At 34.7% G+C, this 14,844-nt stretch overlaps 2 protein-coding genes and 1 pseudogene across 4 annotated transcripts; 2 read left to right on the plus strand and 1 right to left on the minus strand.

The window, feature by feature from the left end:
• Nucleotides 1–82: 82 nt before the first annotated feature.
• On the plus strand, nt 83–2,748 carry LOC100305529 (uncharacterized). Of its 2 annotated transcripts, NM_001249708.2 has the most exon segments (3): nt 118–247; nt 479–749; nt 2,433–2,748. In NM_001249708.2, coding segments are annotated over 2 exon segments (306 nt in total). In that variant the 5' UTR covers nt 118–177; the 3' UTR covers nt 715–749; nt 2,433–2,748.
• A 1,450-nt stretch (nt 2,749–4,198) lies between these two features.
• LOC100799286 (KH domain-containing protein At1g09660/At1g09670-like) lies at nt 4,199–5,893 on the minus strand (annotated as a pseudogene).
• A 1,520-nt stretch (nt 5,894–7,413) lies between these two features.
• Nucleotides 7,414–14,155, plus strand: LOC100799816 (regulator of nonsense transcripts UPF3). 2 transcript variants are annotated; one of them, XM_006598731.4, is made up of 13 exons: nt 7,414–7,885; nt 8,215–8,321; nt 8,574–8,669; nt 8,791–8,889; nt 9,028–9,104; nt 9,313–9,426; nt 10,475–10,613; nt 10,792–10,865; nt 11,691–12,123; nt 12,317–12,412; nt 12,506–12,630; nt 12,717–12,768; nt 13,260–14,155. In XM_006598731.4, exons 1-12 carry the CDS (start codon nt 7,746–7,748, stop codon nt 12,753–12,755), a joined length of 1,539 nt encoding a protein of 512 aa, XP_006598794.1. In that variant the 5' UTR covers nt 7,414–7,745; the 3' UTR covers nt 12,756–12,768; nt 13,260–14,155. The 2 variants fall into 2 exon arrangements, 1 of the variants encoding a protein (XP_006598794.1); XR_005889102.1 differs by having other exon boundaries at nt 12,506–12,768.
• Nucleotides 14,156–14,844: the final 689 nt, after the last annotated feature.

Raw genomic sequence — 14,844 nt, forward strand, 5'->3', positions numbered from 1 at the left:
CTCAAGTTTTAATGCAATATTGATTAAAAAAATAAAATTTATTTAAACATTAAAAAAAAATATTGGAAAGCCATGAAGTCAAAAGAATGTAATGTAATGAAGAGGGGAAGAAGGGAAAGGGTGCATTCAACATAATTTTCATTCAGAGAAGAGATTTGAAAATCGCATCGCACAGAGATGAATTCAATTACAAGAAGCGGATCGCTAAGTATCATCCTCGTTGCTTTCTCTTTGCACTTCATTCTTGGTTCGTCCTCTCCTCAACCTAATTTCTCTCTTTTTTTTTTTTTTTTTTTTTTTTTTTTTTTGCGATTGAATCTTTGCACTATGTTTCACCCTAAATTTGCATTTTATTTTTAGCGATAAACATGACTATTGCTTTTGGATGTTCAACCCAAATAAACGACGACACAATTGTTCTTTCTAGGTCGAAAATGGTCTCAATACGTGTCTCATTCAATTTTAATTTCCTTTCTAGGTTTTTCCGACGAGTCAGCTGGTTCTAAAGATGCTACAAAGACAGAACCTCATGCCGGCAGAAGCACTAGCACTGTAGTTATCGTTGTATTAATTTTGCTTGTGCTCTTTTCTTTATTCTCCTTTGTACTTTTTAAGCTGTGGCGGAAGAAGAAAAGGGAAGAGCAATATGCTCGTCTTTTGAAATTGTTTGAAGAGGATGATGAGTTAGAGCTTGAGCTTGGCCTAAGGGACTGAGTCACTCACCTTTGCAATTCACCAACATCTTCAAGGTTCGTTCCTATTCCATCTTCCTTTCATGAAACTTAATTTTGATTTAAGAACAATATCAAAAGCAATTAAGGTATTCTACTTAGCAATTCTGAGGATTATTAGAAAAATGGTTTTGCTAACCATTTTCCTAATTTTTTTTTTTTTTTTGTGAACATCCAAAAGTAGAACTTTTTTTATTGGATAGTATAACATTTAATACTACCCATTTATCTCTACTATGATTTCCTAACAAAATTGGTTATGAAGATTTAGATTTATACATCAATGAATTTTAGCATCCTTATTTGTGACATATAGTAATCTTTTTGCCAAAAAAAACTAGGTAAAATTACTCTTTGGCCCCTTATGTTAAACTCTTTATTCAATTTGATCCTTGATAAGAACCTTGGGAGAGCCACACCACAAAAGCTAGCTGTTGTAGTTGGAGAGCCCCTTGTAAACCCCACACTAAAATCCCATACTTCCAATGCGGGACTCAAGTCCCATACCTTGCAATTGCATCCTAACGTTCCACCATGCTTTCCAGTCCCAGTGCCTATGCAGACTGGCTATGCACTAGCCTGCTTTGATCAGTCTCAGGTGAACACTGCAATGCCAACATCATCTCCCACACTGCTCGTTTGCAGCTGAGAGCCATCGTGGAAGGCTCCAATACCAATTGATAAGAATCTTGGGAGAGTCACACCACAAAAGCTAGCTGTTGTGGTTGGAGAGCCCAAAGCCTTATAAACCCCACAGTAGAATCATATACCTTGCAATTGGATCCTAAGGGTCCCTTGTGCTCTTTTATTCAAATCAGTTCTTTTTGCTTACAAACATTAACAACATATGCCAAAACATCACTCTCCATCCAGCACTGTTACTACTTACTAACATGCACCCGTATCTCTTAACTCCTAATTGGACTGATCATTTGGCAGGTGATGTGTGTTTGTACCAGATTACCTGATTTCCTTTCTATTACATTCTCCTTTTCTATGTGAACTTTTGAGTATTTTTTTGTCTCTACCTCACCTAATCGCACATACATAGGGACTGCGTTGATTTATCCTCTTAGGCTCACAGATTCAAGGTGTTGATCCTCACATACAGCACACACCTCTTCACACACAAGCATCATTTCAAGTCACCAGCACGACCAACACTCTAAAGCTGGGACAGTGTGTGTAGATCTTCTAGGTGGCCCCATACAGATTGGTATTGGCAGCAGTGCTAAATAGGCTTGCTTTCTGGTGCCTTCATGGCCTTGAGGACTTGGATGCTGCTGCGTGCCTCTATACCACCATTAGGCCAAGCTTCTTAACATTAACACCCAAGCAACATAATCAGTCTAATTAAGGAGTTAATGGACATGTGGCAGATCAGTAACGGCATTGGGTGGAAAGTGATGTTTTGGCTAACGTTAACATTTGTAAACATAAGGGACCAAAAGAGTAATTTCCCCTTTTCTTATTGATGTAAGAATTGGGAGTGACTAATGAGATGTATTTGGTTGTTTAGAAATAATCTTGTAATGATGTCCTTCTCGTCATTTGTTGTTCAATTATTTCTACTAGGGTTTTAGGGTGAGTCCTGGCACAATGGTAAGGTTTTTACTTGTGACCTCTTTTAGGTTCAAATATTTTCATAAGGAAACATTTATGGTAATTATTTCATAATACCCTTGAATCTTTTGATTGCAGGCTTATGCGAGTTTTTATTATTTTGAAAGGGGTTATGCTAACAAGTGCAAGGACACTTGTTAAAATTAAAATATCGAAAATATATGATGAAATGCACACAATTAATATATTACAGTACTTTTATTTTTAGATCCTTAACAATTGTCCTTGTAGCATTCGTTAGCATTTGCCTTTTAAAAATTTTGTTGCTCGCCCAAGACGGATACGACGTTGGACTTGTGATGGAGTTAAGACTTTTGCGGAGACAAGAATCAATTGATTGTTTGTAATGCTATTCATTTATTTGTCTTTTCATAGATATTTGTTTATCTAAATGGTAGGAAAAGAGAAGGCTAATTTGCACATTGATTGGATGGTGTCATCAAGAGTATGATACACCTGAAATTTGTTGATATGTATGATACTGTAGTCTTGACATGTTATAGGTAAATATATGATGTCCATGAATGAATGGCTTGTTATATTTCGAGGCATTTGCTTTCTAAAATGATAATCTTGGCATTTTTTATTGTAGTAATATTGTCGACAGTTATATTTTTCTTGTGGAAAGATGTTTAATGCATTCATAAGACGGCCAAGTTCGTTTTCATCCTTGAATCTGAAATAAAGTAAGGGGCATTGGACCTGTTCTTTTATACTTGAAAAGTCCTTACGTAAATTTTGGCACTATAGAGAGTATAAAGTATTTTATTACAAAACTAACTGATTGATTTTAACAATTTATATATGCTTGTGGCTTTATAAAAGTTAATCTTTTCGATAGCACTCAAGTACTTGTTATTGTAAAGGACGTGATGATAATGGGGTTTTACGTAACTTTAGTTGTCTTGGGTTGAACCTTTTTTGGTTATGGTATTCCCAATTTTTCCATTATTATACATTTGGCCCGGTGACTTCTAACTCCGGGCTTTTATGTGGTGTAGAGGCAAAAGCATGGGACGAGCTTAGCTCTTTATCTCATGGTATTGTCAATCTAATTTAGGGTGATCTTAGGTGCAACAGTTCTATTGCTTTGGCATTCAACATTTTTTGTTAATTTCAAAATTATCCTACGTTAAAGATACACAAGTTTACGGTTAATTCGTATGATTTGTACGGACGAACTTAATCTGTATGAATCATACGGATCAACTTGATCCATATAAGTCAAAGTTGATCCATATGAGTCATACGGATCAACTTGAGTGAAAAACATTTTCGTCCATTCACTTAAAATGCTGGGTGCATCAGAAATAATGCTGGGTGCATCTAGCATCACCCCTAATTTATTAGTGATTTATCTATATACTTGGTAGATAAAAGAGGCTCGTACTCGTGGTTTCTGTTCGTAAATTAGTATAATCTAGTGTCTTTAATTCCGCAATACGAAGCTCCCAAATTATCTAGTACTTTTCTAGACTTGGCCTCCTGCATAATGAGCACCAGTAATAATGCAGATGCTACAATTTATTTCAGCAAACTGTTATATTTCTATCAATAAAATATAATTACTTGTCAAAGAAATTGAAAATGCAGCTTTTCGACGCATTTGTAACTACGCAACTCGTTCGAAATAGTATCCTTCTAGTAGTGACTAATAAACTGCTCTCCTGCAACATTAGTAAATAAAATAGGATGAATAGAATTTCAATCCTCTAAAACTGCTCTCCGTATAATGCCATCTAAAAATATAACTACACTATAATCAAGTAACATTCTAATTTTTTTTCAATTGAACTATAACTTTGATGTATAAAAATCAAATCTAAACACAATCCTTTGGGCTATTAGCAGCATGATAGAGAAAAACAATTGTACGATCGAACAAAAATCAGTAGCAAACTCAATAAAAACTGAATCGACGATCAATGAACAGAAATGACAAAAATATTCATACAACAACAATGAAAGACACTCCATTTGCTTATTTAGTTTGAGTCAATACCATGCGCATCTATATATGCATGTATGTAACTTAATAATTAGATAAATGCAAAATAATAAAGAAAAAGAAGAAGGAAAAAAGGTATTGAACTAGGAGTACGCTACTAAGTAGCACCTGCAAAATAGTTAATACTATAAGTAAGCAAAACGACAGTCAAGTTCTAGTGGCTAATACGCCAAAGAATAGGCGTCAAGCGTAAACCATCTGTCAGCCAGTCCCAGCAAGCTTGCTTTCCTGTGGAGATTCAGCCCAAGGGTGTTTTTCTGGTGTGAAAAGAGCATCACAAAGTCTAAGAAGAGATCATGAGAAAAAAGTTTGATTTCGGGTCAGGGTCATCTTCCTGTCTTGGCTCGTTTCATTCCAGTACTGTTAAAAGGGGACATGCTTGGGCTCATGCTTGGACTTTCCTCTCTCAAAGTACCATTGAGCATAGCCAATTCCCTCAATTGCTGCTTCTTATAATGATCAAGGGATTCATCCTGGTAGGTTAAGAAAGATTAGCAAGATAGGCAGCCTATGGCACAATTTATTAATGCAATAACACTATAACAATATATATATCTATATATCTATATATCTATACCACAGGCTTCAAAAGATTTTCTAGTATTGCCACTGCATGATCCAAACGAGCATTGATTATATCCTCTGGAAACTCACACATGCAATGGTTCTTTAAGGTGCTCATATCCGGGTTTATCTTTAAGTTTTTCTTCCTATATAGAAAAAATTGAAATTCAAAAAACATTGTTAGAAATTGCACAAGTTTGAAATAGAAGATGCCAAGGGGAAGCAAGAAAGACTAGAGTTGGAGAAGAAGCAGTTGACCTTAATAGAATCCTTGACAGAGCCACAGCCTCTAATGTAAACCCTGCATTCAGTCATGGCTTCGACTCTTTTCAAGGAGTTCCCACGAGGTCCGAGAATTCGGCCAACAAAATTAAACTGCTGAGAGTTGAAGGAGAGTAAAAGCTATTATTACATAAAATTGAAAATAAAATGTGATATGAAGTGGAGTGAACTTACATTTGGAAATTTGTCTACAGGGACATCAAGCCTGATAACTCTCTTGACTACAGGAGTAGTAGGAAGTCCTTGTGTCCCAATGCCATCCTTTGGGGATGAGCTTTGTCATGCTGCTGAATGAAGAATTCAAATGGTTAGCATTTCGACATAATAGAAATGAATTGAAGAGAAGGTTAGCAACCTCAATTGGCCATCCATCGAAATGAAAGCATGATTAAAGCCAGCAACGGACATGCGCCTGATTTCTGTAAATAATTGAAGAGATGAAGTAACAGTAAAGGAGGGAGGAGCATAATAATACCTTGTGTAAGGAGTTTAGTGCAATGTGGGAGGACTTGGAGAAAGGGAACCAAGTTTTGCCTCTCAGCGAGTAGTTGGGCCAAATACCTATGGCGATCTGGAGGGAACTGGAAAAAACTCTCAGCCATCTCTCTCTGCAACCAAAACCTCTATATTCACTGCGTCTGTCACTCTTCAGACATACTGCAAATCCTATTCCCTTAACCAACATGTCTCACGTGTCTCTCCCTACTTCTTTCTCACACCACCGCCTCCCTCTCCTACTCCTAATCCTATGCATCAATCTATGCTGCTCAAATTCTATACAAATATCTAATATATTCATTTTTTTTAATTTTTGCCTAAAATATGTATTTTTTTTATCTTGACATTTTTAAAATTTTTACTTTTATATCTTTTGTCAATCTAAGTTTATTAAGTGACAACATAATATTAAATTAGTTTATTATATTATCATTTAATTAATGATGTAATATTATATTATTTTGTCATGTTGCCACTTAATAGACCAAAACTAACGACAGGTGTCAAAATCAATAACTTGAAAATATGAGTCAATAAAATAAAAATAAAAAATTTAGGTAATAATTTAAAAAGAGATATATTACATATATGAAAAATATCTTAAGCCTTTAATTTTATATAATGTTTGTTTTCTCCCATCATGGTGGAAATAAACCAACCTAGACATTTGTCTTAGAGTGTATTTAGTTTAGAAGATAAAAATAGAAAGAATGAAAATATAAGAAAACTTTTTAAATTAAAGTAAATTATAAAAGATATGGGTTCCACCTGAAAAAGTACAATTTTTTTTCCTTATCACCCTAAACCAAAAACAACCTAAGTTTGCCCTTCACTAAAAAAGGTAAACTTTGAATCTTTTTTTTATGCATATGAAGTGGGAACCTTTCTCGCATTTCTCTCTCCATCTCTGCAACCAAACTAAAACCCTATTAGTTAATGAATGATATTCAAATCTCACGTCATACATAGATTGATGAAGAAAAAAGCAGAGATAAAAGAAGAAAAAACCTTACAATTACAGTTTTGAATGAGTGAATGAACAGCGGATCATATAGTATATTCACCGCGTCATTTCATGTCATTCTCTGCACCAATTTCTACCTGTTCACGTCATTGCTTTCTTTTGTTAATTTGTTACGTTCCACATTATTTTGTTTCTTTTGTTTTTTCCCCACACCCGAATCATCATGTTACTATTTGTGCTTGCTTTAATATAAATATAAACAAGTCAAATTTTAGCCTATAAATATTTTTTGTATGATTATAATTAATGATAGACAAATACTTTTAGATATATATAATTATAATTTGGATTTGTAATAAATTATTTTAAACTTTGATATAAATTTTAAATTGAAATGAATAAGAAGTTTAAAAGAAATAAACACATTTTCACTGTTATTTTTTTTATAAAAAATAGAAATGGAAAACAGGTAAACCAAATGCTAGCTAAATATACAAATAAAAATAAATGAAAGGTAGTTTAGGAAAATTAAGAGGAACGTTTCTGGTTAGTTGTAAAGAAAAGTGTATGAAATGCACCCATCAAGGAGTGAATCAAAAAAGAGAGAACATGTTGAGAATATAACATAAGTTGTTATATATTATGAAGTTATTAAAAAAGATTTTAATTACGACTTTATATATATATATATATATATTAATTGTACCTTATACTAATAAATCAAAAGTACAAAGCGAAGGGGGAAGTGCAAAACGCAAGTGTATATGCTTTTTAATTTCACTGACAACATAACACAACACGACACAAGTCGTAACTTCCTTTGAAACAGAGAAACAAACTAACCAAACCCCTTTTCTTTCTTTCTTTTGAGTGCATGGCAATTTGGGGCTTTTCTTTGGAATTAGGGCACACGCACATGCTTTTGGTTGATTGATCCTCACAATCACAGACAGTGGGGAAGATGTAATCCCACCGAGATTATTGGTTGATTGATTAGTTGATTGATTGATAAGTGGTAAGTGCAAGGGAAAGTGGAAGTGCAAGTGTTTGTGTGTTTGTGTAAGGGTTTTTTGGCATGAAGGGTGCGTTGGATCGGACGAAGGTGGTGCTCCGCCACTTGCCGCCTTCTATTTCTGAGGCCGCCCTTTTGGCCCAAATTGATGCCGCCTTCGCTGGCCGCTACAACTGGCTCTCTTTCCGTCCTGGCAAAATCAGGTTTTCATTTTTCATTCCAATATTACTTCATTTCATTGCATGCTCCTTTTTATTATTATTATTATTACTCAAGTCAAGTGACCATGACTATGCTAGGGTGTTGCCTACGATATTCTATATATTTGTAATTGGTGTAGGTAGATCACCATGGCATCAATTATGTTTCAACCGAATCTTTCTTGGCTCCTGCTTCTTATTTTCAAATTTTTAGCTGTTCCGTCCGTATTACGAATTATGATATAAATGCGTGGAGGTTTACAATTTATATACTCTCTTTTCATTATATGCTAATGCTAAGGACATTCCTTTTTGACTTTATGGATTTTCAGCCAGAAGCATATCTCATATTCTAGAGCCTACATTGACTTCAAAAGGCCAGAGGACGTTATATTGTTTGCCGAGTTCTTTAACGGACATGTCTTTGTGAATGAAAAGGGTAATTAATGAACTGCGTCTTTAAGATCTTGCTTAAGTTCTTATCATTGTCATTGTTGTCATCATTATTGGAATTTGGCGGGTTCCGTTTGGGTTGGACGGTTTTTCATGGCAAGCAATCTATGTTTTGACTCTATTTGGAATTTCAAGTCTGTATTTCTCAAGTATATTTTATTCATGTTACATATTTTGTATGTGAACTGAATAATAAATACTGAATCTGGTTCTCTGTTTCACCGTTGTTGCTTCCTAGGATCTCAGTTCAAAGTCATTGTTGAATATGCTCCTTCACAACGTGTTCCAAGACAGTGGTCTAAAAAGGATGGTCGTGATGGAACCATATATAAAGGTATCACTTGGACAAAAGTTTAAGTAAATACAACAGATATATTTATCTCAATGGGAATTATATGTATGTATAGAGTCTTTTCTTCTTGATAAATATAAGCATTTACATGGTGAACTTCTAGATTCTGAGTATCTGGAGTTTCTTGAACTACTTGCCAAGCCTGTTGAGAATCTTCCCAGTGCTGAGATACAATTGGAGAAGAGGGAAGCAGAACGATCTGGTTAGTCAACTAATACAGAAAATATGCTGTAAATTTTAAGTTTGAAAATTTTGAGACTTAAAACCACACATTCACAGAATGGGCACAAAATACATTTTTTTCCCATTCTTTACTTAATGGGCTTGCATACTTTAACAGGTGCTGCAAAAGATATTCCTATAATTACACCACTGATGGACTTTGTGCGCCAGAAAAGAGCTGCCAAGGGACCTAGGGTATTATTTGCATATGATCAACTTTTGAAATTTAAAATAAGCTTATGTGATTGTCCTTTGTCATTATGTGTGTGTCCATCCATGCATGTGTGGAGATGAGATTGAGTGCATTTGTTCTGAATCAAGTTCCCCATAAATATCCTTATTTTGTTTTATCTATTAGCACTGGTTGTATGTTGCTTACCCAATGCACATCATGTGTGTGCAGAGGTTACTGTCAAATGGAAAAGTGAGTCAAAGAGCTGGCACTTCATCAAATGGGAGTCCTAGTTCCGTCACATCAAGACGTGGTTCTGGAAAGAAGAGGGTTTCTGCTACAATGGTATTATGCATTTTTTTGAAGAGGAAAGTTAAATATGGCTAATTATTAGTGTAGTTATTAAAATGGGAACTGTTTGGTATCCAGTCCGGAATAACCTTAAAATCTCTATAAATGAACCGGTTTTTAACCGGTGGTTCAGCAGATTTAACCGGTTCAGCAATGCTTAACTCACAAGATTGTTAATTACCCTTTCTAGAACACCGGTAGCATACACTCTGTAGAGTACCTAATCTTGGGCTTTACCTCCATGCTATAAGCACATACCTCACAAGGTCAATTGATTACTACGTTGGGGAACATAATCAAACCACCGATGTGGGGCTTTACTCCCACTCTAAGGGCATACCTCACAAGCTTTTTAATTCTTGCATACACCTCACAATGTCATTCAGCCGTTCATATATCAGCACAGATGAAGGGAAAAATTAAAAGGGATGACATTAAATCCATAATATCCAACCTAGAATGAGTGAAAGGTAGCAGTCTTGGGTTATGAATACATGAGACAGATTACTGAGAAAAAATGCATTATCTAGGGCCCACAAATCAAGGTTTGCCTTTGCATAATATCTGTGAAGCAATCATAGAAACCGAGCTGTTTTCTTCAATCTTCACTGTTGGTTTTAAAATTTATTAGAGTAGTGGATGGATGACAATTAGAACCCAACCAATTGATGTGATGTAAAATTCCTTGTAATTTTTCAAGACAACAGATAAAATTGTGACTTAATATTATTATTGTTGTGATGATAAAAATAACAATACTCCTTGTTTTCAGGACATAGTATTTTGGTATAACATTGTTAAAATATATATTATTTAATTATTATCGGTTCAATGACAGTTAGACCATTAAATCTTGAACCAATACCCTTACTACTCCAATGACTGGCCCGGTTTCAAAACATTGATTATTAGTACAATGATTTTTCATCAAGTTTTGGAATACCAGAAAACAGCATAGTATTTGATACTCATCTGGCTGTAACACCTGGTTCTTACTCTTATGTGTTTTAACATTTGTACCTCTTGCTTTCATGATGGACAGTATGTTGCAAGGGACCCAGGGAAAAATTCTACTATCAAAGACAAATCAACTTTGGTTCCTAAGCAAGGTGATCAGCATCTTTCAGATAAAGCTTCAAACATGGCTTCTTCAGATGCAAATCTAACCCTTGATGAGAATGGTAAGGTTGATGTTTTTGTTCAAAACTTCATGTGATAATTTTTTCTCTTTGGGTTTTTATTTTATGATTTGGTGGTAACATTTAAAAATATGCATTTGGTTTTCTTTATTCTTGAATTATTATTGCTTTCTATAGGAGTTTACTTACCCACCCCTTCCACTTTTGTTGATTTTATCAGGAGTTTCTGGAAATCATGATGCTGGGAAGAAAAAAGTACTGCTTCTTAAAGGGAAAGAAAGAGAAATAATTACTGTAAGCTTATGATTTATATGATCATAATTCAATTTTATTTGTAATTTGTTTATTGTACATGTTGTGAAAAAGATTAATATTGAATCTTAGTTTAGTTGACTAAATAAATTGTTTGCGAGAAATTGCTGTATTTTGCATTTTCTCCCTGTTTCCTTTTGATGGTTAACATATACCAATGAACAGCACTGACTTAAGATGAATGCATGGTTGTCAAAATGTTCTTATTAATCAACTTGGATTGATCATTCATCACTTTCTTAGAAGCACTCCACCCTCCTCTCTTGTCATTTTTCTTGAACATCTTGTTTCTTTATATTGTTTGTCTTCAATGTTGATGAGTTGCCGTTGATCCCATCTATTTTGCATCAATTAATTTTGTGAAATTTGCACAATATGCAAATTTTCTGGTGATGGTCTACTTAAATTGTCCTATTAGTGAGTGGAATGGGAACCAGAGAGATCAAAGGTTAATTTGATATTGACTATCAATTTGACATTACAAACCTCAAAGAATAAATGTGAAGACCAATGTGATTTAGAGAACTACTAGGAAGGAAGTGAAGGTATAATTTTGCAATTGTTTTAATAGGTATAATCATACTACTCGCCAAAGTGGCTGACTCCCAGGATTTGTTTTCTGTAATATGCTGCCTTATTGTGGCTTGATATATATGGAATATGATGAGTCAATAATACAGTATTCATTTGGATATGGATTGTGTTTTAGTTCATTGTCAGTATCATTGGTGGATTCATCTGTAGGATCATGTTATAGCTACCATTCTGCTAAGAGTCTATTTTCTTTTGTTTGTTTTTATTGTGCAGGTATCTGATTTAGATAGCATGTCACAGCATCACAATGTAACTTCTTCAGCTAAAATGATTGTTGGTTCAACAGTTTTGAAACAGAGTCAGCGGCATGAAGGTAGTGGAAGGATTATCAGAAGCATACTCTCAAAAAAGGAGTTGCGTCAAAGCCAGTATTCCAGGGCCCTCTCTGAGCAGCAAATCCAAACATCCAATTTAGAAAAAGAAAAACAGCCTCCTCGCCCCTTACATGTCCAACTAATTTTGAAGGGCTCTAATGGGACACCAGAGAATAAGATTGGTGTGCATGATTCACATGTTTCTAGTGAGAGGCAGGAGAGACATGTTAGACATAAAGATAGACCTGATCGTGGTGTCTGGACAAGTCGTTCCAATGGAGCTGACGACTCTTTCTCATCTTCTGCTTCCTCACAAGTAGATCCTTTGGAAGGTAAATGTTTTATTCTATACCACTGATTTTGATTTTGGCCATTGCAGATTATCCTTTATGTTGCACAAAGGGGTAAAACTGACAAACACTTTGACTAGCTATACTGCTGACATACGATACACAAAATATAACTGTTGTCTGGGAAATTGCTTACATCTTCACAAGTTGGATTTTTCATATGTATACAAAACAGGAAGTCATGCAGATTTGAAACATGACACGCCAAATGCAAGAAGTGGGGAGGTAAAATCTCTTGGAAGTGTCCGTACTAGTCACTCATCAGAAAATGGTTAGTTTCTGTCTCTGAAAAGCAGAATCTTAAAACATTTTTATGCTTAAATTCAGGTTGGTTTCTACTTAAATTTTACTTGTGTCTATTTAGGTTTCAATAAGCATTTTGGTCGTCGTGGACCATCACATGGGGTAAAGGATGTTGATGGCTATTCAGTTTCAAGTGAAGGGAAGCATCCTAGAAGATCTAGTACATCTGCTTATGGTTCCAACGAGGTCCCTAAATTTGATTTCTCCATGGCAGTACACGGCATATTCTTTTCTGGTTCAATAATTGATTAAGATCTCTTCTTTAATTGCAGAAACAAGTTTGGGTTCAAAAAGCAAGTTCTGGTACCTAGAGTATTTTGATTGGTGAGACACATTCCCTTTATTGAGGCTGTAGTTGTATGGCTTAGAAAGATGCCTGTTGATTAGCCAGTCTTAAAGTCCCCTAATTGGTATTTTTTACAAGTTTTCAAAATTTCTCTTGGTCTGGCATTGGCATTATAGAATACTATTAGCGAGTTCATATTACTGTAGAGCTAGTCATCATTGATTTTCTTAGATTTTTACTATTACAAACAATTTTCCCTATAATATTTAGTTCTTTACATTAATGTCATTTTTGGGAAATTTTGTTTGAACTTTTTAAATAGTTATGTGCTTTTAATAATATAAATTTAGGTGGTATATTTTTGGCTTGACTTTCTTTAATATGTGGTTTCATGATGTAGCTTCATAAGCTGTCGTGAAATGATTGGAATATGTTGTTTACTAACATGTAATATGTACTAGTGCTCATGTTAGTTGAAGAAATTTTTCATGTATTTACTTGTGTCAAGGTTGATGATTTTCCCTTGCAGTGATAAGCTTGCTGACTTACAGTTTTGGAGCATCCATTTGCTAGCTGCTGGATTCTGTCTCTTTTTGGTTGACAGATTCTTACAAGTAAATGAGTGTGTGGTTAAAAAAAATTCTTTTACTATACAAGAGAGGAAAGTACTATGATGCATTTAATTTGGCTTAAAATATTCAGACATAACTTCATTGAAGATGGTTCCCTAGTAAAAAGAGAAATGAAAAGTGGTGTCACAATTGCCTGGTGTCCCAGTTACGAGTTGTTGCTTGTTTGAAGAAGAATTATGGATAGATTTGCATATCTTGGCAAGTTGACCTAGTATGAGCATAGTCTGGGTTTATACACAGTTAATCTTGAGTGGTTTTAGTGTAAATATAAATCCAGGGTATGCTGTATCTGTTTCCTTAGTTCCTATATATGCAATCCCCTATTCGAGGTATTGTGTACCTTTTCCCTTAGTTCCTATATCATTTAGCTGTCTGCCAAATACAATTGGGCGCTTGAAATGATCCTGGAAAGTTTTTGGACCATCTTTGCTCACTACTTTGAAGCAACATTCCATGGATGTCTTTTGTTGACAATGGAGTTTCTTGTAGAGCTCAGACACCTAAATACCATAGATGGTGTGCTACTAAGGATAAATAAGGGTCTTGCGGGAGTTATTACTGTGTGGATAATTTACGTCTAAAATATCATTGTACAGTATGGTGTTGCATTTCTCAGCGTAACGTAGCTGTTACATTGTCGGTTCTTGATTATATTGTCAATTTTGTGAATTGCTGCCTTCGGCGCAAGTTTTAAATTTATAAACCAAGTTATGCTGTTGAAGTTTACGTCCAATTCGGCTGTTGGATAACTTTTATTTGATGTTGACATAATCAAGATTTTTTGTTCATGGTAGACTCTGCGTGCCAATTTGGATGAAGCTTTATCTCAGATTAGTCCAAAAATTATCGTTTGATCTCGACTTTGCAAAACATCATTCAGTCTAGTTCTTTTGTTGCGTGTAAACAATGCATCTCAGAATCTATTTGGGAGTCTAGTTTTTTTAATTATAGCATATTTTGTCATAAGATATATAGATTACTCTTTATCATGAGATAATTATTAATCCTTTTGAATTTAATATGGTTAGTCTTTTCTATTTTAAATATTTCTAATAAGAGATTTCTTGTATTTAAGTGCACGCCCATCTTTCTTTTCCTACTAATGATTAAAATAATGAAGCCAGAAATGAAATATAAAAGTAAGTTTTGCCTGACTAGTAAGGGGTGTTGAGTGAAAAATAACTAGTCTTGGAGAAGGAGCAACAGAACCAGAAAGAGATCTGGGCGATCCAAAAAGTATTTTATTGATAATCGCTCGGATGTAAAATGCATAACCATTTTTCTCTTATTTTAATGCGAAAGACTCTCACGCACATAAACAAATTGAGAGAATTCAAACATTAGAAAGCTCGGATGTTACGGGAGCATCATACCATAAACTCACTCTAAGTTAATTTATCATGGTTTGTAACGTAGGCCATACCCTCTGCCTGATTTTGGATTGAAAAAGGTAAAAAAAATTACGATAAATATGGCAATAGA

This window comes from Glycine max, chromosome 16, assembly GCF_000004515.6.
Source record: "Glycine max cultivar Williams 82 chromosome 16, Glycine_max_v4.0, whole genome shotgun sequence".
NCBI lineage: Eukaryota > Viridiplantae > Streptophyta > Magnoliopsida > Fabales > Fabaceae > Glycine > Glycine max.